General features: G+C 39.2%; 1 protein-coding gene across 1 annotated transcript; it reads right to left on the minus strand.

The window, feature by feature from the left end:
* Nucleotides 1–5,823: 5,823 nt before the first annotated feature.
* Nucleotides 5,824–19,456, minus strand: plekha2 (pleckstrin homology domain containing A2). Its single transcript, XM_059337921.1, has 12 exons — nucleotides 19,197–19,456; nucleotides 13,986–14,146; nucleotides 13,799–13,855; nucleotides 12,816–12,864; nucleotides 12,595–12,692; nucleotides 11,086–11,217; nucleotides 10,751–10,840; nucleotides 10,591–10,659; nucleotides 10,417–10,487; nucleotides 9,054–9,117; nucleotides 7,549–7,626; nucleotides 5,824–7,443 (listed from the first exon to the last, which is right to left on the minus strand). The coding sequence occupies exons 2-12, from the start codon at nucleotides 14,124–14,126 to the stop codon at nucleotides 6,991–6,993; spliced, it is 1,302 nt and encodes a 433-aa protein (XP_059193904.1). The 5' UTR covers nucleotides 14,127–14,146; nucleotides 19,197–19,456; the 3' UTR covers nucleotides 5,824–6,990.
* Nucleotides 19,457–20,988: the final 1,532 nt, after the last annotated feature.

A 20,988-nucleotide genomic window follows, 5' to 3' on the forward strand; every position in this document is an offset into this window, starting at 1 on the left:
AAGGTGGTCTGATGTGGGAACAGAGGAGGGTGGGGGTTCTGGCCACGGTCCAGACGGGGCCTCCGAGTCCATATGAAGGAAACCTGGTCCACATTAATATGACTTCATATTACACATGTTATAAGGAGACTCTGCTTTCTGCACAGGCTTAGTTAAAGTCTTCTTTATAGCCGGAGTGTGTGTAATCTGACTTGCTGTAAATGTGCCTTCAGATTAGATCACTTAGCGGTTTGGTGCAAGTGAAGAGGTTTATACATCACACATCTGCAGAGACCTCCAAAAACCAAACATTAAAAAAAAAAATCCACTAATCTGTTTTAGTCATTACCTCTGTCAGTTTAAACTTAAAGGTTGTCCTCAGGAGCTGCATTATACTCTTCCAAACATTCAACACAATGATTAAATCCATTAATTGCATCATCTTATTGGCATATGAACTCTCCAGAGACATTTAAAATGATTGGAAATAGTGACTCGACCCCAATTATAGCTCCACAGGGCCAGCTATAAGGGGTAAAAAGGAAAAAGCTTTCTGGAGCCCCCAGGAAGTGTGTCGGGCCTTCAAGCTTTAGTGGCCAAACGGTGGAATTACAACTTCTGGGTCTGTCACGTGATGCTTATGGGGCCCAAAGACTTTTCCCCCATACACTTACATTGGGAAAGAGACACTTATAAATCAGTGGAGTCATTTATTTCTTTTGGCTCATTTTACTATCAGAATTTTATTCATTTGGTCCAACAACATTTGTAGAATCTAGAAGAGTTTCTTATCATTCAAGGTGGTGGAGCGCTAAATCATAGATGTGGCATAGCCATGTGGGTGATTTTCTAACTTTTTTTGACTTCATGCCACTGAGCAACGGGGCCCCGTCTCGAAAACTGTGTCCAGTTCTCTGTATAGATCCATGAGGCCCAGCTACAGGTTTATCCTAAATATATGTATAAAAATGTTTTATTTTGAACCAAAATATTCACTACTATAAATAAATAGACACATTAGGAGGCTTTGTGGGGAGTGTTGATGGCTAAACTGTAAAAATGTTTTTACAAATTACAGTGAGTTGGTTTTCTACAGTAAATTTAAATGTAAATATCAGCAAAAACTGTAATTTAGACTAAAAGTCCCTTTATATTTAGGGTAATTGTGTCCTTGTGACAATATGGTATTATATTTTTACAGTAAAACTGTGTGTTTTCTACAGTGAATTACAGTAATTATAAGTGTCTACTACGGTGATATGCAATTGTTAATTTTACGCCCTGTTTAACTGTGATTTCTACAAACATTTGAAAGAAATTTTAAATCATGGTGTGAAATTGCAAGAGACACTGATGGATTTGTGTTGTATTTTTGTTTGTTTCCATTGATTTGTATGTTTCCAAGGATGTCAGTGAGATATACTAATATCGGATAACCCCAAAAATGTGTATGTTTGATTGGATAACACATTCATAGGCACTAAACACAACTCAGTTAAATAGGCACTGGTAAAAAAAAAAAGAAAAGAAAAAAGAAAAAGTGAGCAATACAAGTACTTTAATTTATTTAAACGATATCCCAAACTTAAAAATCAGATCTAGTAGAATGCATTCTCTTCTGTTCAATATATAAATAAATGACATGAAAATAAAGTTTGACAACAGCGATAAAAGACAACAACTGTGAAGGATTTGTTGTTCTGATTGTTTAAACTTATGGGAATAAGTTAAACTGTGTCTTCAGTGGTGGTTCTGGTCCATTTAAACCAGACAGGCCGTGATCAGCAGTGAAGAAGTTCAGGAGCTAAGTCAGAAAGGTCGTCTCTAGATTTATGTTATTGTTTTATTTTAGTGAAGAAGAAAAACATCAGTAAATGTCAAGATGGCGTATCACACAATGCACACTTTTGTAGAAACAAATGCTTCGTATTTATCTTCTTTGTATACAAAAATATACACAACACTACAAAGCTAAGAGGTGCAGATCTAAAAATTGCACAAAAAGCAGATGCAGATTACATCCACATCACAAATGATCAATGCATGTATCAATGCATGGGCTTATGCCAGCTAATCATACTGCACAACTTCAAAATAAAACCAGGATGATATAAGCCCTCAAAGCTACCGAAACCCTGCACAAACTCATTCACAGCTAACAGGTGACCGAACAACCAGGAAATGCAAAAAGGAGGGAAATACGAATAATTCAAAGTTCTGCAAGCTCTATCCCCGTATGCAATCAGCAGTAACACATCAGCTTTAGTGTACAAGCAAACCAAGAACAGTACATAATGTGACTTTCATCACATGAACCACTGCATAGCGAGGAGTTAAACACTCACAGATAGACACAAGCTGAAGAACCAGCAGTCAGGGACCACATTTGAACCTGTGGTGCATGATGCCTGTTGTGACGCTAATAGTCTAAATATAACGTGATAATCAATAATGCAAATAGAGCTCACCATTTAAATGCTGCAGAGTGTCTGCGGTGTCCCGAGTCACGGCGGGTCAAGCGTTAGCAAAACAGAGGACACGTTACATGATGACCTTTCACCTGCCGGTCATCATATGACGTCACGTCTTACAGACGGCCGCCAGTCAGGTAATTTTATTTATAGCCAAATAATTATTTATCGTTAAATGCTCTTCTTGATTAAGGCCTTTACAAATAAATAAATAAATAACTAAATATGATTAAATTAAAATATAAATTAAATTTTAAACATAATTAGTTTAAACTAAATTAATTATGTGACGATTATGTGTAATGAAGCTTGTTTGAGTTTACATTTTCAATAAAAATATATATTTAAAAAACGATGAAAGAAATACATGAACATGTGTGTTGCTTCAATAAAAACTAACCATGTTCCACAATGAACCCCTTCTCTCCTGAAAATATTATGTCTTTCTTTTTTGTTGCCAACCGTTTACCTCATAACCTTAGAAGTACTGATCCAAACGATTAGCTAATGCCCCGCTAAGTGTTTAGTAGGAGACAGAGAGTATATGTTGATATTAGTGAAGCAGATTTGGAGAGGGCCCGTTCACTGGATCTTTTCAGGGGCCCAGCTATTTCTGTACCACTTGTCTGGCGAGGGGTGGAAAAGCCAATTAAAATCAAAATGAAAACTTAAATTCTGTCTCCCATTATCTTCATGTTTCACAAATAGTGTAAAGAGATAGTGTCCACTGTATTAACATTATTTCGCAATAGATTTGCAAAGGTTTTACAACACAACACAACAGTGATTGAACAACTGACTCCAAATTATGTAATACTGAATAGATAACAGCTGAATACACTTTCATTATGAGGCTTTTGTCAGTATAACTTGACTAAACGTTTCCTTTGTAGCTTACTTAGTGTACACTTTCTTGCTTTAATGTAGTCAACTGTGATTATTCTAATTAGTTAAACCATGTTTAATTATTCTACACTTCCTTTTGCACTACTGTGATCTGATCCCTCAACTTTTTTATTATTGAGACTTTTATTTTGAAGGGGACATCATATTTGTAGGCAATTTTCCATTATTCTGCTTTGTAAGGTGCTCGATATGTTAGCCTTCTGGATTTATATTTGGTCATATATTTATCTTAAATTTGCTTCTTTAAAAAAGATGTAGTAATCCGTTTTCTTGCACTGGTTTTTACTTTTTTAATTCCTTTATAACTACAATATGTTTCACTATACCTCCATTAGCAATTACTATTTTATAGTGACAGCTCTCTGTAGTAGTTCTAGATCTTTCTTTATATATTACAATACTATTGGACTTTGTCATTATTCAACAGTTGGTGTGTCATCCCTGATTCATATGTCGTGTTCTGTTTGCTTTTATTTCGTGACTGATATTGAAAGGCCTCTGTGAGCAGTTTTATTGGGTTTCAAAACCAGTGCTTAAAAAGCGAGCAATACTGCTTTATGAGCTCATAGTATCTACAGCTGCCTGCAAGCTAACACACACTACATTAGGGTGAATGAATTGTGGTGTCAAGCAGCTCCCTCTAGTGGCTTTCTTCTGCAAACAGTGAAATAACAAGAACAGTGCAAAGCACAAAAAAATCAATGTGACAAAAGAAACAAAGCGCAGCATGCAGTTGTCTTCATCAGATACACATTACCTGCCTCAACTCAAACCACTGAACTAGCGAAAAAGCACAACCATCCAGCTGCAGCTGTATGACTTTATTCAGAGGAAACATGTAAAATCACCAGAGTGTAATAACATCAGGGAGAGACTGCGTCTGCTGCAGAGTCATCCATGTGGGAACATTAACATTTAGGGGAGCAGTCTGCCCTCAGAGCTGCCTGTCACTCACAGGCGTCAAACTGAAGTGCTGCATGACCTTTACAATATGTCTGTGCACACACACCCACACACACACGGAAAAGAAATTCAACCTGCGAGGCTTATTGAGTGTTGCCCTTTTTCAGTCCTTTATCTCTTTATTGTCCCTCGACCCATTTGCACACAAAGGCTGTGAAACAGTGTTTATGGAGAGATAACAAGCTCACCATAGAAGTTTATTATATTGGTGTGAGGTTTTAGATGAGTGTGTCAAAGCCTCACAGTTAAGAGAGTTTCTAATTGAACCAAAAGTACAAGTGTGGTTGGTTTATGAGACAATGGACCTGTGGGCACAGACATAAAAAAAAAGGCTTAACTCTCCCACATATGGCCGGAGCAGGACACAGATCTTGTGGTGGTTTTGCCTCTCTTTTTTGTTGATTTGTGACTCTTTGTAGTTAGTCTGTGTCCTAATTGGTCATTTTATGTTTATTTGTTGCCATTTTGTGTCTCTTTGTGGTCTTTTTGCAGCTCTCTGGTTATTTTGTGTCCCTGTTGAACATTTTCCTTTTTTATTTGTGGACGTTTTATGTTTCTCTGTGGTCATTTTGTGTTGCTTTGTCATCATTTTGTGTCTCTTTTTCGGTAGTTTTGTGTCTCTGTTTTTCATTTTGTGGCTCTTTGTGGTCATTTTTTGTTTATTTGTGGCCAGTTGAACTCATAAATGTATATATTTTTGTGGTAGTTTTGTGTATTTTTGTGTGACATTTGAGATGTTGATTTTGTGTTACACAAATTAACTTCATCCTCCACAAACTCATTCACCATCCCTATCATTTTATCCTTTTCTTAAACTTTCATCCCTCTCTCCATCATCACTGGTCCTGCCACATCTTTCTGCTTGGTTTTTTCTCAGTACCTAGAGGAGCTCTGTCTTCAACAGACTGAAAACTCATTTCAACACAGCTGACATTTCACAGGCACTCAGGGCTTTTTTTCTTTTCTTTTTTTTAACCTATGACACAATTTAAACTGTTCAGTGGAGACATTTTACTCTAGTCGGTCCTGCAGCCACACAGCTGCACTGGGAGGCAGAAAGGGAAGTGGACGGAGGTCAGGACAGAGTTTTAGGCATTTTACCTAATGGACCTTTGCAGTGGATGTGTGAAACACATCACTTAACACAACCTCTGGGTGCAAGATTGGCATGTGTATGGCCTGCATGCTTTTGTTTGTATCAGCATAGTGTGCATGAGTTTAAGGTGACTGTATTAAAGGTCAAATATGTCTGTCCTGACCCTCTGTATGCCTGGAAGTTAAAAACATTTTTTGCTCTTTGGAGAGAAAACAAAGATAAAACTTGCAAGTCTCAATGCCATCACTTCTCTATCAAAGGATAATTTAGAAAACTCTTCAAAGTTAGTTTGTGCTATACTTGGTGTATAATGTGGATCACCCCAGCAACCACTAGATGGCAGACTGTGAAAAGCTAAACTGAAACAACCTAGGAACTTTCCAGTGGATCAAAAAACAGACCAAAGAAGACCAATAAAAAGCAACATTTAATGTACAAGAAAAGGAAATTAACATTATACGCAGGCAGACGAGTGCACACAGCTTCAGAAAACGGAAACGGGTGTGAACATGGTACCACATCAATGAAGCCTTGAGGTGAACCTGAGGAGGGCTGAGACTATCGGTGTAACAACACAACGTATCTGAGGCATCATATGAGAGGAAGCTGTAATATCTGCTGTGAAAGCATTAAAAAAAACACAAGTAAAAATTAGAAAAGCAAAGTGCGGAATTACAATTAAATTACCAGAAGTAGTGGCACATTTTTCCCACATATTGCTGGAATAAGAATATCACATTAAGGCTGTCGAACAGCTGATCAGCTGTACTTTGACGCTGGCAGAACATCCTACAACAAGTACCATTTAAAAACACTGCTGTATTATTACGGTACCCTGTTAAAAGCTTAGAGAGGAGTCACAGTTTACTGACGATTGATCTTTAAGCCGAGTATTAAAAAGCTCCTGTTTAAAACATAGTGCAAACACATAGAAGCTGCTGCAGACAATAGAAGAGCCCTCAGTCAGTTAGCATGTGACTGCATGTACCTACACTTTTACTTTACCCCATCTGACACATGATATGTTAGTAAGGAAATGCTTGTTTATTATTCATGAAGATAAGATGATGTGTCACAGGAAGAAAAAAACACTGCTGGGCTCAAAAGAAAGTAAAGATTTTGAGATTTGAGAGTATTTTGTGAACGTAAGCTTATAAATATATGGATACTGATGTGTTTAAATGTCTTGGTGAATACTTGTAGCGGGGGTGAAAACACGGTCAAGCCAAGTGCAACAGATTGAAAGCATGTGCCATAACTTGTAAGTCTGCAGGAACAATTAACAACAAGATTATTCAAGTTTTCAGAGGAAGTTGCACTAAAAACACTCCATCGTACTTCTTCACAGTCCTGTGAACAACAATCACTGCGCCTCTTGGTCCCCTTCCAGCTGGGTACATCCTTCGTCTGCAATGCAGCAACAAGACCAGCAGGAGGCCCCAATCTCACGTCATGGCATTGAGGCAGATGGTCACAGTGTCACTTCATTAGCAGGGAATACTATTATTACCAGTCACATTCATTTAAAAGCAGGTACCAAGTCCACATAAGGAGTCTGGACAGACTTCACTGAACTTAGACGTCCGTGGTGCGGATGCCGTCGTCATCCAGGCTGAAGGGGAAGCTGCAGCCGCTGTGAGGCTGAGGCTGCGAGCGGTGCCTCCGACGCCCGCTGGCTACGTCTCCTGACGCCGTGAGGATCCCCAGTCCGCTGGTTGAAGCTGCTGGAGGCGCGTTGGGGCAAGGGGCCGGGGCAGAGAGGGAGTTGGAGGAGGAGGAGGTGGAGGAAGAGGTGGAGGAGGAGGAGAGAGAAGGCAAGGTGGGCACAGAGCTGAAAGCACTGTCTTCATCCTCTGCATCCAGGATGGAGGGCTCACCCGGAGGGACAGGCGTCCAGGGCTGCCAGCCCGGCGCCACAGAGCAGGACTTGACCAGCGGAGGTCTGCGGTCATCGCCCTGATGACCTCGAGACGATGAAGAGGCATTGTGACTTCGATAGAGAGAGGACGCACGTTTAAATGAAAAACCCTGAAACGAGAGAGACAGCAGTGTTTTCAATCGTCCTCCAAATATAATGTGAAAAATGATTGTAGATTTTTTTTTTATGTCATGGTGGTGAGACAACTGTTTTACCTTAGGGGGCCCTCTGAAGTCCTGGATCTTCACCTCAATGTCTTTGATCCAGCCATGCATCTCCTCTGGAGAGTCTGTCTATAAGAAAACATTAGCAGAAGCTAAAGCCTTGCAGAGCTGCACTTATTTCCACACAAGCTATTGTAGTGGTTTGTCCTTTGTGTTGTCTCACTGGTGATTCTTTTTTTTTTTTTACACTCAACAAATGTCATATGAAAAGACCAAAAACAACAAAAAAACAACAAATTATACATGGTACAAGTCCGGTGAAATGCAATCCTGCATTATTCACCAAAAAGCACAGATCTTCTTTTTCTTGGCAGAGTCCTCTGCTCTGTCAGATCGCTGCACAGAAAGAGACCCTAGTTTAATGATGATGTCCAGTTATCCAGGGTTTAGACCGTTTTTTTGCAAAACAAGGAACAGTTACTGATCTCTGGTTGGAAACTGATGCGGGCACAGAGGTAATTCAGCCCATAATAATAATAATAATAATAATAATAATAATAATAATAATTTCTCCTTGCTTGCCTCTGTCCCTCCTCTGATATAGAGATAGATGCAGAGACAGTCTTGCTTGTCCATGTGGTCGGGCTCACAGCTGGTTCCCCTCTTCTCCATCTTTTCTGTTGTTTTTACTCTGATGTTTACATTTGAAAACCTCGACCAGCCAGGTTAGCTGAGTCAGCAGAAGCCCACAAAGCGCCGAGTTGATTTTCCGATCCTGATGAGCGACTTGTAGTCGCATGACATCATTGTTCAATGTCAATGACAAAAGTACAGCTTATATAGATAAAGTTAGCTTTTATCTAGCAAAAAAATGTACCACAGCTCATACAGAAGTCTTCACCTACTAAAAATATTTGAAGTTACTAGAGAAGTTTCAGTTTGAACATTAAATATCTTGTTTTTGTACTATATTCATTTGAATGTAGGTTGAAAAATGATTAGCAAATCATTGAATTCTGTTTTTTAAAAAGTTTTTCCCAGAGTCACAATTTTTCACTTTCAAATATCAATAAACATCAGTAGTTTCAGATCATTTTTTTAACTTTGCCTTATGTGTGTTTTTTTCAGTTGACTAAATGTTGGTCTTCATGCTTCCTTTTTTATTTCTTGCAAAGACAAAAATAAAAGCGCTCATGCTTGCAACCTCTCTCTCTCTCTCTCCCAGCACTTCCCATCTGATCCGACCCCCACCACCACCACCTCAGTCAGCTGTTCTCCCAGGAGGGGTCAACCGGATGTTATTGTTGTTATGGTAACAGATGGCTTTGCCAGTTTCTCAAAAACAAATTTATCATGCTCCTAAAAAAAGAGTGTGTGCCACACATCAGCAGCAGAGCATTTAGAGAAAACAACGGAAAACATGAAAACAGATACACCTGCAACTCTGCTCTGACAAAAAAACTTGTATCTAATTAATGATTTCACCCAACAGAGTTTAAAACCTGTGACAAACAAAGCCTCTGAATGGTTGATATAACAGGACGACAGGATTGTACCTGTATGTAGAAGGTTCGGGAGCTGGTGATGATCTCAAACAAGTTGTCTCTCAGCAGGAGATCCCTGATGGACACACAGAGTAAAAAATCATCATTCAGAGGCTAAAAGAAGGGATAAATATTAGTGGCACACCACAAATCTACTACGTGTATCAGTTCTTTTATTTTCTGTAATCATATCTATATCTGTATATATGCAGGAAGTGGCTGTGAGTACACCAGACATTGTTAGAAATTGTCAAGAGTACCTAATTTTCTCTCTTTAGTTGTTTTTTATTGTCTTTTAATCTCCTCATACCCACAGTCATGGAAACAATTATTAGATCATTATGTTCTTCAATTTCTTGTTCATTTTAATGCCTGGTACAACTAAAGGTACATTTGTTTGGACAAGTATAATGATAAGAACAAAAATAGCTCATAAGAGTTTAATTTAGAGTTTTAAATCTAGGGACCACAATGGAAATAAGCCTTAGGGCTTTATTGTGTCATCCCTGACTATTTTTTTATCTATTTATATTATGTATGACACAGGTTGCTGTTTCATATTTTTTATATCAAAAATGGTCAAATAAAATCAATCAATCAATCAATCAATTTAAGAGCTGATATCTAGCCATTTTCCATGGTTTTCTTGATAATAACCAAAGTCATTATCAATCTGAATATATGTGTAAGTTTAGCTTTTCACAAAATATACAAAATAAGACTTTTTTTAACCAGATAAGAAGTAAGAAGAAGTCACCTAATGCTACCGTTAATCAGAATTGTGTGATTTTCCTTTAAAAAGAGGAGGTTATGTATTTAATAGTAGGAGGAAGTGTCTATGATGACAAATGAGAAAGCAAATCCCTGTAAGTGGTTCATTGGGGCACTTTTTGTGGAGAATGTCCAGATGAAGATAAATGCAGTGTAAAGTGTCTATGAAAAAATAGGATACTGGGAAAATCTGAAAATCTTGGCTCTTTTGCATGCACTTCTAAGACTGTCTCTGACTTTAGTTCCTTTAGTTTCCTTCTACTGACAAGTCATGCAAAGTCTTCAGGCTTCAATATTTGTAGATAATACAAGAAACAGAACATCTGCATGACATCAGTCAAGCTTTATTCTGCACTGAACAAAAAATCTTCTGATGAAAAGGTAGTGCAGAAAAACTTCCCTAAATGTCTGAATGTCAAACTTAAAACTATTGACACCTCCATGTCTACCGCCTATTGTTTGTTTGTGCACAAAAATATGTATGGTGTTTGTATCTGTTCAAAGTGTAATCTGTTCTTATCTGAATATTCACTGAAGAGACAGCCAGATGGAGGGAAAGTAAAATGTCGGGGGAGTTTGGCTCAGTGATTCACGTTTGACTCACCCTGACTTGACGAGACATTCATGGACCTTCTGAATGTCTCTCAGCGGAATAGCTCGGAGAGGATCCTTATCCTGGGACAAATGTAAGCACAATTCAGACATGGACAGACAAAGACAGCAGTCACAGAAAAAGCATCGACATGTGAGAGGAAAGCCAGAAAGTCTGGCTCCTTACCGTCTCAGACTTGTAGTAACTCACTGCGTTGTCATCCAGAGTGAAAAACCTTCTCTTCCAGCTCTTCCTCTGAAACACAAACACGCCTCATTACAGTTCCCACATGCAGATTTTGCATTTAAACACAGAGTTTATCAGTGAGAAGTGGGTGGGTACTCACCACATTCCCCTGTTTGACACAGAAACCGCACCTCAGCATGCCTGGCCTGTTGCCTTTCCTCTCTCTCCCTTCTGTCTCTTCGCTCTCATTCTGAAACATTACAGCGTAACCATCTTCAATATTATCACAACAATTGTGGTCACTGTAACCACCATCTTCAAAATACATCAGACTACACACAACGTGGTTTTGGAGGCCGAGAGTGAGCTGTACTCAGTTTTGCTCTGCTGAAAATAAATATAACAGACTCAAATTAAGCTCATTAAAGCTAACTCTGGCTTCTAGCATCGTCGGTGTCGTAGTGACCACATTGGTAATAGCTTCCTCTTCGTTACCTGGATGGGAGTGTGCACAACCACGCCACCGATGATCTCAGCCTTGTAGGCCTGCCGCTTCTTTCCTCCCTGAGTGTCGCTGATTACTGCGGTCACAACAGCCCTCGGAGGTGCTGGGCCGGCCTTAGGAACCTGTCAGCACAGCAGCAGAGAGGATAATATTAACTAACAAGTGGAGATTAGTGGGTAAAGCTTGCTACTAATTGCCACGAGTTAGAGGTTTAATTCCCACTGGAAGTCTTCATGCTGCAACAGTGCAGCTGTTCTGCATGAAAACATCCAAATAAACAATGAACTATTAACTACTGCTAACTGAAAAACAGCATCAACAGTCACAAGCCAACTCGTGAGTTAGAATAAGTCACTTGTTTTCATGAGAAACGCTGACAAAGCTTTAAAAAACATTATTAGGATGAGAATTAGGTGGTTATCGGTTTATATGAACTACATTCATGATAACATTGAATTGAATTGAAAACTAAAAATATATAAATAAATATAAAAACTACAATAAAAGGCTGCTGCTGTTGCACCAGAGGTGTAAACCCTGTTGTCCCTTGTCCAAATAGATGTTTGCATTTCTTTTGTTGTTGCTTTTTAATCAATTAGCAAGCATGCAATATGAAAACCTCAAAAACGTTCTTTAAAATGTGCAGGAAAAAAAAATCTGTTGAATGAATATAAATATAAATGAATATAACACGAGGCATCCTGGTGACCGGGGATACAAATACGAATAAATATAACTATGAATACACATATATATTCAATATAAAATAAAATATGTAAGTATAAATATATATATATATACACATATATATATATACAAATAATACAATTTCTTGCAAACCCTGATGTGTCTGGAGAAAAAAGAAATTGAAATATCATGTGAATGGCTTCATTTAACCAGTCTATCATTTATAAATAACTGTGAATTTCTTTAGTCTGTGCTCTACTTTAATTCCTGCGTTCACATCAGGTCCATTCTGCTTTAGGAAATATTTTTTTAGGTTTCATTAAGGCCAAGGAAGCTGAGAAAAGGCGGCAGTGAAGCTCTCCCATCGAAGGGGAAGTGAAAGAGAGAGTGAGCAGTGCTGCTTCCTGTGTCAGTGAGCAGGTGAAAGAAAAAGAGAAATACTCTTCATTGTCACCAGTGAACAGGACCCCGGTCATCTCGCATAACACGCACAAATATTATGCAAGTGTTCAAACTGAATGTGCAGGGTATCTTCACTTACAAACGCACAACGAAAGGTGTCGACACCGCCACCACAGTGACGTGTGTCTGTGTTATCGCATGCATTTATGCACATTCACAATTTCCTCATTCAACAATTGTGTGAGTGGGTTTTTGTGGGCAGCGTGTTGCCATTTTCACCCACACACTGCAGCCTCCTTTGCTCAGATGGACACAAATCCCTTATCAATGAGATTTCTGACCGCACTTCAGACATCAAGGCGTCTGGTTGTGGTATGATGTATGTGTACAGGTGTTTGTGCTGCACTCACAGTGATCTTGCTGGCCCTGTTGAGAGCAGCCACCCAGTCCCTCATGTCAGTCACATCATTGGCTTGGAGGAAGTACCGCCGCGAAACTGCATTGATGACTACAGAAATAGACAACGATTCACAATAATTGCATGACATTATTTTACGTTTTTAAAAAAATGAATGCCACTGTGCACTATTGCATAAGCATGACTCAGTGTTTCCCCCCCAAAAAAACTCACCAAAGCAGAACTCTGTCTTTGGCTTTTGCTTCGCTGTAGCTTCATTCACCTGAAGAGAGAAGGAGAGACACAAGGAGAGGTAAGTAAAGCAGAGGAGACAAAAAGGAAGGAAAAGAGAGAGAGGAAGAGATGAAGGGATAGGAGAGTAGACAAAAGGAAAAGAGAGGAGACAAAATAAGAGAAAAGAGAGAAGAGGAGACAAAAAAAGGAGACAGGACAAATAGAAAGGAGGCAAAAGAAAAAGAGAGGAGACAAAGTGAGAGAAGATGAGACAGAGGGTATGGAAAGGGGGAAATAAGGAAAGGGGAGAAGAGGAGACAAGAGAGCAGGAGGAGGACACAACAGTGAAGGAATGGAGAGGAAATAACAAGGAATAAGAGGGAAAAAAGGGAAAGAGAGAGGACAAAAGGAAAGGACATGAGTAGAGACAAAGGAAAAAGGAAAGGGCACCAAAGGTGAGGAGAGGTGACAAAGGAGGGATTAAACAAAAGGCCAGGATATAAAAAAGGGGACAATAGGAGACAAGGAGAGGAGAAGAGATGAGAGTTCGAAGAAAAGTAGAGGGGACAAAAGAGGAGGAAAGAGCAGAGAAGAGGAGACAAAAAGGGAAGGAAAGGAGAGGAGATGAGATGAGAAACAGAAGGAAAGAAGACAAAAAAAGAAGAAGAGGAGACAAAAAGCGAGGAGAGATGTGGAGAAACATGTCATGTCACTGCTGTCTATCTGACTCAGAGAGTCCAGGGAGGAGCTGTCAGAGTTACAGTGCAGCCAGATGTCATTATCTCTGGTTAGCTTAGCGAGCGCTCTGACATCTGGAAAACTTCACAAAGTCTGCCTCTGCATGTGACCGTTGACTGCAGATAACTCCGATCTGTGCACGCATGCAAATGCATGTTTCTGTTTACGTTGATCGCTGTGTCCACACAGCGCAGACGTGTCCTCTGCTGTACATTTGTGTAGTTCAGCACAGTGACGTGGTTTACCTTAGAGATGTAGGTTAGTCTCAGGGTGCCAACAAAGCTCGCTCCACTGGGCAGGTTCTGCATGCAAACACAAACACACAAGCTCGTCATTGGCTCAGAGTCCAAGGTTACACTGCTCCTATTGGTCAATTTCACTTCCTCTTGCTGTTTTGTGCAAGTGTGTGTGTTATGCATGTGTGTGGAGCACCTGAGGGTTGTCCATATACCACAGCAGAGCATTTTCCTGCGTGTCGAGGATGAAGTATCGCCTCTGGAAGCGGCAGCTGTTCTCCTTCTCCTCGATGTCCAGGAAGCCACACACACGGTTCAGCCGGTCCACGTACGGCATGCTGCTGCTATCACATGTCACTGGGACACACACAGATGGACAAAAACTCAAGTCAGATGGACAATAAATAAATGCAAAGGGAGCCAGAAAAGGAGATGGACTCATATGACAGAAAGGCAGAGACAGGCAGATGTGGAGGATAAACCAACTTTCATTTACTGTTCAAACACACACACACACACACACAGGAAGAGAGACCCGCTCGCACTCAGCAGTTTTTCATGTGACGTGATTGAGGCTGAGCAGCAAACCCTGAAGCCCGAGGCTGAGCTGAGGCACTCCACCACAGCCAAAAATTACAGACTGCACTCAAGATCTGCACACACGCACATTTCCACTGGCCAGGGAAGAGAGAGGAGAGGGACGGAGGGAGGGAGGAATGGGGGAAAAAAGAGGAGAGGAAGGGCGAGAAATCGCTGGTGAGATGTATTCATAAAGGGAAAGTTCACCCCAAAATAAAAAAGTAGAGTGTTAGAGATATCAGCTGTAGAGATGTCTGCCTTCTCTCTAATGTCTGGAACTAGGTGGCACTTCGCTTGTGGTGCTCAAAGTATCATGAAAATACATTTGAAAAACAGCAATCTCTCTTTCCAGAAATCATGACCCAGTTACTCAAGATAATCACCAGACCTTGTTGTGAGCAGTTTCATGTGGGAACAATACCAGAAAGACAGTAGTTCCTACATGAAACTAAGGTTTTGCAATATATTGATATTATAGAGAGTTAGTATTTTTTTATTTTTACAAAGTTATGCCTTTTCCTGTTTTTAAAGGCTGCATTACAGTAAACAAAACAAAACAAAAACCCACTCATCTCACCAGACTGTTCCAACTGTGCTCTTATTGTCATTACACATTACTGATGATTATTTATCAAAGATCTTATTGTATAATTTTGGAACAGCACCAAGATCCAACACTACTATAACTTTACAATATTGATATCCATGTATTTGGTCAAAAAATATTGTGATATTTGATTTTCTCCATATCCCCCAGCCAACATAAAAACTGCTCACGTCAAGGTCTGTGGTTTATTTTGACTAACTGGGTCATCATTTCTGGGGGGGGAATAGACATTGTTGGGTTTCTCAGATGTATTTTAGTGCTTTTAGCACCACAAGCTGAGTCACATCTAGTTTCATTATATTTTCAGGGGAGAGCTGTCATCTCTTTACCAATATCTCTAACACATTCTGGACTGATAAACAGCACTACAGGTAATAGTATAAATATGTATTTTAGATTTTAGGGTGAGCTGTCCCTTTAAGATTATGTCACGTTTGTGACTCACTAAACTGCTGACTGATTTCTCAACACAATCATTCAGCTCAGACACTCAGGTATGCTGATGCTATTTTAATAATGCTGCTTTCCAGGAGCATTTATTTATCACAGGCAGACATCTCTACATAAAAATACTTCGTCATTTTTTTGGGGGGAGGGCAAGTCAGGAGACTTCTGGCATTGTGAGATCTCTATTTCATAATCTTGCCCTCTTTAAATTGCTTCTGTCCTTCCACATTAAACATGAAGTGATCACGAGACATACTCTACACAGTCGGATGCACATGCACTGAATCAAAAATGCAAAGCAGATTTTCTGCAGATTTTCCATGAGTCCTTACTTTCTCCATACTTGAATTTACTGAAAGAACTTGAATGTAAAATGGCTACAAAGGTAATATCATTGCTAAATAGGCCACATCTGAGACCGATTTTTTTATAACATAAGTGACAGTCACATAAAATATTTAATCAGGGCTGAATGGCTGCGCTTTCTGCCAATACTTTTACAGGACTGTCATGAATTTCCATGAACATTTCCATGCATACATTTAAACCCAAAAAAGCACAGCCAAACAGAAACCAGTAGAAACAACAACAGACTCGAAAGGCTGCATCTTCACCGGCTGGTGGAACTCCTGAGAAACCATTTTCAAGTCAATAAATAGAAATGTTTCATTTTGAAACTGCTTTGAAAGATTAGTGGGCTGTGCTTCTGATTCATCAAACATGCAACCTTTATTTCTTTTGCCACTGAAAGAGGTCAAAGATACAAACCATTCAGTGGCAGAAACTCTGGGTGTAATGGAAAAGATAAAATGATGCTGCAGACGTCAAACAGACACCAATGCTGAGACTGACACACACCCCACACACACACACACACACACACACTCATGCACACACACATAAACCATTTTGGGTATCGGAAAACATCAGGCTCAACCATTACAGGGAGAAGCAGTGGTGAGGTTGTGGTATCTTAGGCAAGACTCTACCAATAAATATGATTCAGACACTTTTCAGCACATTTCTATGAAGTCCTACATCTTTGAAATATAACAGGATAACACACACATGCATATCAATGAGGGCAGAGGGGGGGAACGCAGTGTACAGATCACAGCAGTGATATCAGTGTCATTGTTTTTTACCACATCCAGGGCAGTGAAGTGAAACCCACCTACACTCACTTTACACATCTGCTTTAATCAGTTTACACCTTTTTTCTGAAACAGAAATGTATTCAAACTGATGTCTGACACTCTCGCAATTGTGTTATCTTTGTCTATGAACTTCAAAAGAGCGAGCAAAATTAATGCAGAACATGCCGAGAGATATCTTGACTTTGAGTCAAGCGTCACAAATGCTCAGTGCTACACTTCCCTGCATGCAACTCAGCCCTTAGTCATAGCTAACAGGGGTACCACATGGCTCATTTTCTCAGTTCTCTCCAGAGCCGCAAAAGCTTTTAACTTAGAACTGAATCGATTCATCAGTCGTCATGTTAAATAACCGAAAACTACTCCTGTAATGTAATAACACTTCCTTGTTCAAGAATAGCATCTGCGCATTTGCTGAGACTTTTAGAAATAGAAGAGTAGAAGTGTTGTAGGTGGATGAGGTCAAGCTTTAACAGCTTCGTAAACTGTTTAAACTGGATAAGAAGGCCATATATTTTTAGGGACTGTGCAAAAATTATTGTTTATTTTGAGGGAAGGAAGTTTTTTTTTGGACTGTTTTTTGCACGACAATACAATGTGTCATCATAGCATTTATAAAAAGTGAAAATGTATTTATTCCCTTTAAACACAGACTATATAAAAAGTGACAACTGTGTTTATGCGCATGTAAGCTGAGTGTAAACAACACTGCCACTGCTTTTCATCATCTACCATGGACGGAAAAAACACTAACGCTGCTTTATACCTGTTGTGGACGTCCCAGATACATCGGGAAACCAAATGCCATCATGTTGAGATTCAAAACATCACAAGTGCACAGAGCTTGGCTAATCTCACCGCCTTTTTTGGAAATGCATCTACACTGTAAAAAAAGATAAACAATAGCTGCTCAATAAAATTGAGGCAACAGATTGCACGCAATATTATTAATTAAATCTAACTACGTTACAAGTTGAGTTAATAACAACTTAACGGGAAGTGCCTTTCAATTAAAAACGGACTACTTCTATTGTGTTGGATTCATTCAAAATTCTCTTGATTTAGAATTACAAACACATAAAGATTATATTTAATGTGATTAAAATAAGTAGATTCTATCTCAAACATTTTTATATTAAAGTTACTAAAGCAACTGCCTCAAAATCAAGGACGCATTTATATTTAATATTTTTTTTCAAATATATGAAGTAAAATGAAATGACTACAGAATAATTTATTACAGTGTAGATGACTGTAGATACAGCGCTACTACAGCCGTATGACCCCAAAATAAAGATTTTACTGTGAATTTGTTTATGTGTAGTGTGAATTCATGCTTTGTCAGATCTGTCCATAAGACGACATGCAGACAACTTTTTTAAATTCTTGCCTTCGATCAGGGCTTTGCTGTGCTGTGTAATCTCAAAGCTGATAGGTTTTTACAACACAGCATCATGCAAATGTTGTACTACAGTTGAAAAAGTAGGACTCGCAATATGTGACAACACATTTGCATTATTTGTATTATGGGATCAGTGTCAAAAATTTTGCATCTTTCCATTGACTGTTTGTAATCACGAGGCACAAAAATCTGCTTTGTGTCTGATGTGAACACATCATTAGAAAACTAAAAGAACACAACCATAAAAAAAAAGCAGTCATGTAGTAGTAAACCAGGTCTGGACACATATAGGGTCCACTGAAACTTTAACAGAGTTAATAACAGTTGACCACAAGTTATAGAAACCATAATTACACTCAAATATGAATATGTCCCTCCAAAATGTTGTGGATGAAAATATAAAGGGTAACGCTTTATATTAAGGTCCTTGTAATAACCAGTAATTAACAAGTAATAAGGCCCTTGTATGTCCTTACAAGATGCTTATTAACATTATTGTGTGTTTATAAGCTTATATAAGTGTTAATAATGGCATTACAAACACCCATGACCCACCCATTATGTCTTTGCCATGCCTTTATTAATCTTATTTTGTTTGCTTATTGATATTAAAATATACTTTATTGCTCATCTATTATGAGTTAACTATAAGTTAACTATGCTTTTTGCAACTACCGGATCTAAAGCGAGAACAATGCCTTATTACTTGTTAATTAATGATTATTAAGGACCTTATTATAAGGACCTTATTATAAAGCGTTACCATATAAAGTTGAATAAAATAGAAACAGAAGACAAAATACAACTGAATCTTTGAGTTTTGGACAGATAGTTGAATAAAAAAAGCTTCTTAAAGACGTCAGCTTTGGGCTCCGGGAAGTTGTGACATGCATGTTACAATAGTGTCACTTTTTTATTTATTTATTTATTCACTGCTCTGCTATGACAGCTCACATTATTGACCACAGTGCAGAAACCAGCTTCAATCCACTGAATGACTAGTTTGAAGATGGGCGTGCACGTATAACGTGATTATGAGCGTGCAATGAAAACTCAGCGACACCTGACAGACACTTACATTAGTTCAGCTCAGATGACCTGCACTGACTCAACAGCCCGCCACACCTACAGCACTGTACCCCTGTCTCCCACACACACACACACACACACACACACACACACACAGTGACAAAGTGCCGCTGTCGGCTGACTACTTACCCGCTGTGGAGTCAGTGTGCGCCACAGCCAGCGCCCCGCACAGCTCCGAAGCACCGAGGAGAGACCAGAGTCCGGCAAACTAACATGTCAGATAAAGTTTTAAGAACTTTTCCAAACAGTTTACACTAAAAACGCCTGTGTGCACGAGGCTCTTACACTCTCTTCTGTTTGTTTGTGTGATCGGATTACAGAAGACTTGTCTTTTTTTCCGGGTTGGACGTTTCGTTATTATAATAAACCAGCCCCGGATGTGATCTATGCGTCCTCTGAGCTCCGGCCGGGTCCTCCTCCTCCTCTGCTCTGCTTCTTCTTCCTTTTTGGGGTTTAAACGGCGGTTAACCAGAGTATTAGGTGCATTGTCGCCACCTTTTGCTTCGGGGTGTTGATCAGACCCCTATCTATTAGTCCTGTTTCTGTGAGAAAATTAAAAAATTGTGCAGTTTGCTGACAGGTTCATTATTGTTTTCATTTTAAAGCCGCTATAAGGTCTCTATCTTGTTATGAAACACTCTCAATTTAATACTGATCCCTCTATATGACCTACATAAGAGTTCCCCTTGAAATCAGACTGGATGTTAATATTTTCCCAGGCATAGTTGTGGCAGTAAATATGTTCGCCAGTAAAAGGGGCAATTTGTAATTATTGGCCACGTGCTCCAAAAAAATAGGGGGCAGTATTTCCGGTCAACCTTGGTCGGCCATTCAACAGATTGAGATAATTGTGGATTCAAAATTGATCCACTGATCCTTCCATTAATGTGTAAAATATTCCCCCCTTTCCACCATCTTCAAATAATAAATCTCTCAATATCTGGTCCCATTTTCCACAAAAAATGGACTTTATTTTATTTTCCTTTATACAGCTTATTCTCCATCCTACACTGATCTTCTTCAGCTGCATCAGAAGTTCATTCATCCACATCATGTCATAGGTCTTTTTATGGACTCATTACACTGTGCATTCTAATCTAATTTTCTAAACAAATCATAGGACTCATCTTACCATCCTAAGCCCACTTTGGTAGTTTACGATTAGTCCCCTCTTTTCTATAAAATATGAATTGTTCAGTTACCATTTTCTTGAAGATCTTGCAAAGATGTGATGTAAGACCTATTGGCCTATATTTAGAGGGCTCAGATGGATCCTTCTCTGGACTCCTTATAGGAATTATTTAAGCCTCCTTCCATGCTTTTGGCAGCCTTCCTTCCTCCCACACGCTGTTATAAAGACCCAAAAGTTTCCCATTTCTAAGATGTCTCAACATTATGTAACATTTCTGGTCTTCCCCTGGAGACGTGTTACCTGACTTACTTTTCATTTCTTCTAAACTGAAAAGAATATTTATTGGCTGATCCTCCGTAACTTCTTTCCAATGCTTCCGAATTTTGTCTCTCTGTTATTTCTCTTTCTCCTTCAGTCACATTTTCTGAACTATGTATCTGAACAAATGCTCTCAGCATTATTTTCAGATGCCCCCACCCCTGTCTGTACTTGTTACTTCTCCTTCTGATTCTAAAACTGGGTACTTTGTTTCCTTTCTGTAACCCCCTATGCTCTTAATCATACCCCACACTTCTCCTACTGGTTTAGTTCGCCCTATCTTGTTACACAACCCATGCCAACTCTATCTTTCCTCTACACTCTTGAGATTGACTCTGATGCTGGACTGTAGTGCAACGATTCTCATTTAAATTGCAGACATCTTGACTTTCATCAGTTATGGCTATTCTTTCTTCACTGGTTTTATTTCAACATATTTTATTTCCTCAATTGTTCCCCAGTTTCCCCCGA

Source organism: Centropristis striata, chromosome 7, assembly GCF_030273125.1.
Source record: "Centropristis striata isolate RG_2023a ecotype Rhode Island chromosome 7, C.striata_1.0, whole genome shotgun sequence".
Classification (NCBI taxonomy): Eukaryota; Metazoa; Chordata; class Actinopteri; order Perciformes; family Serranidae; genus Centropristis; species Centropristis striata.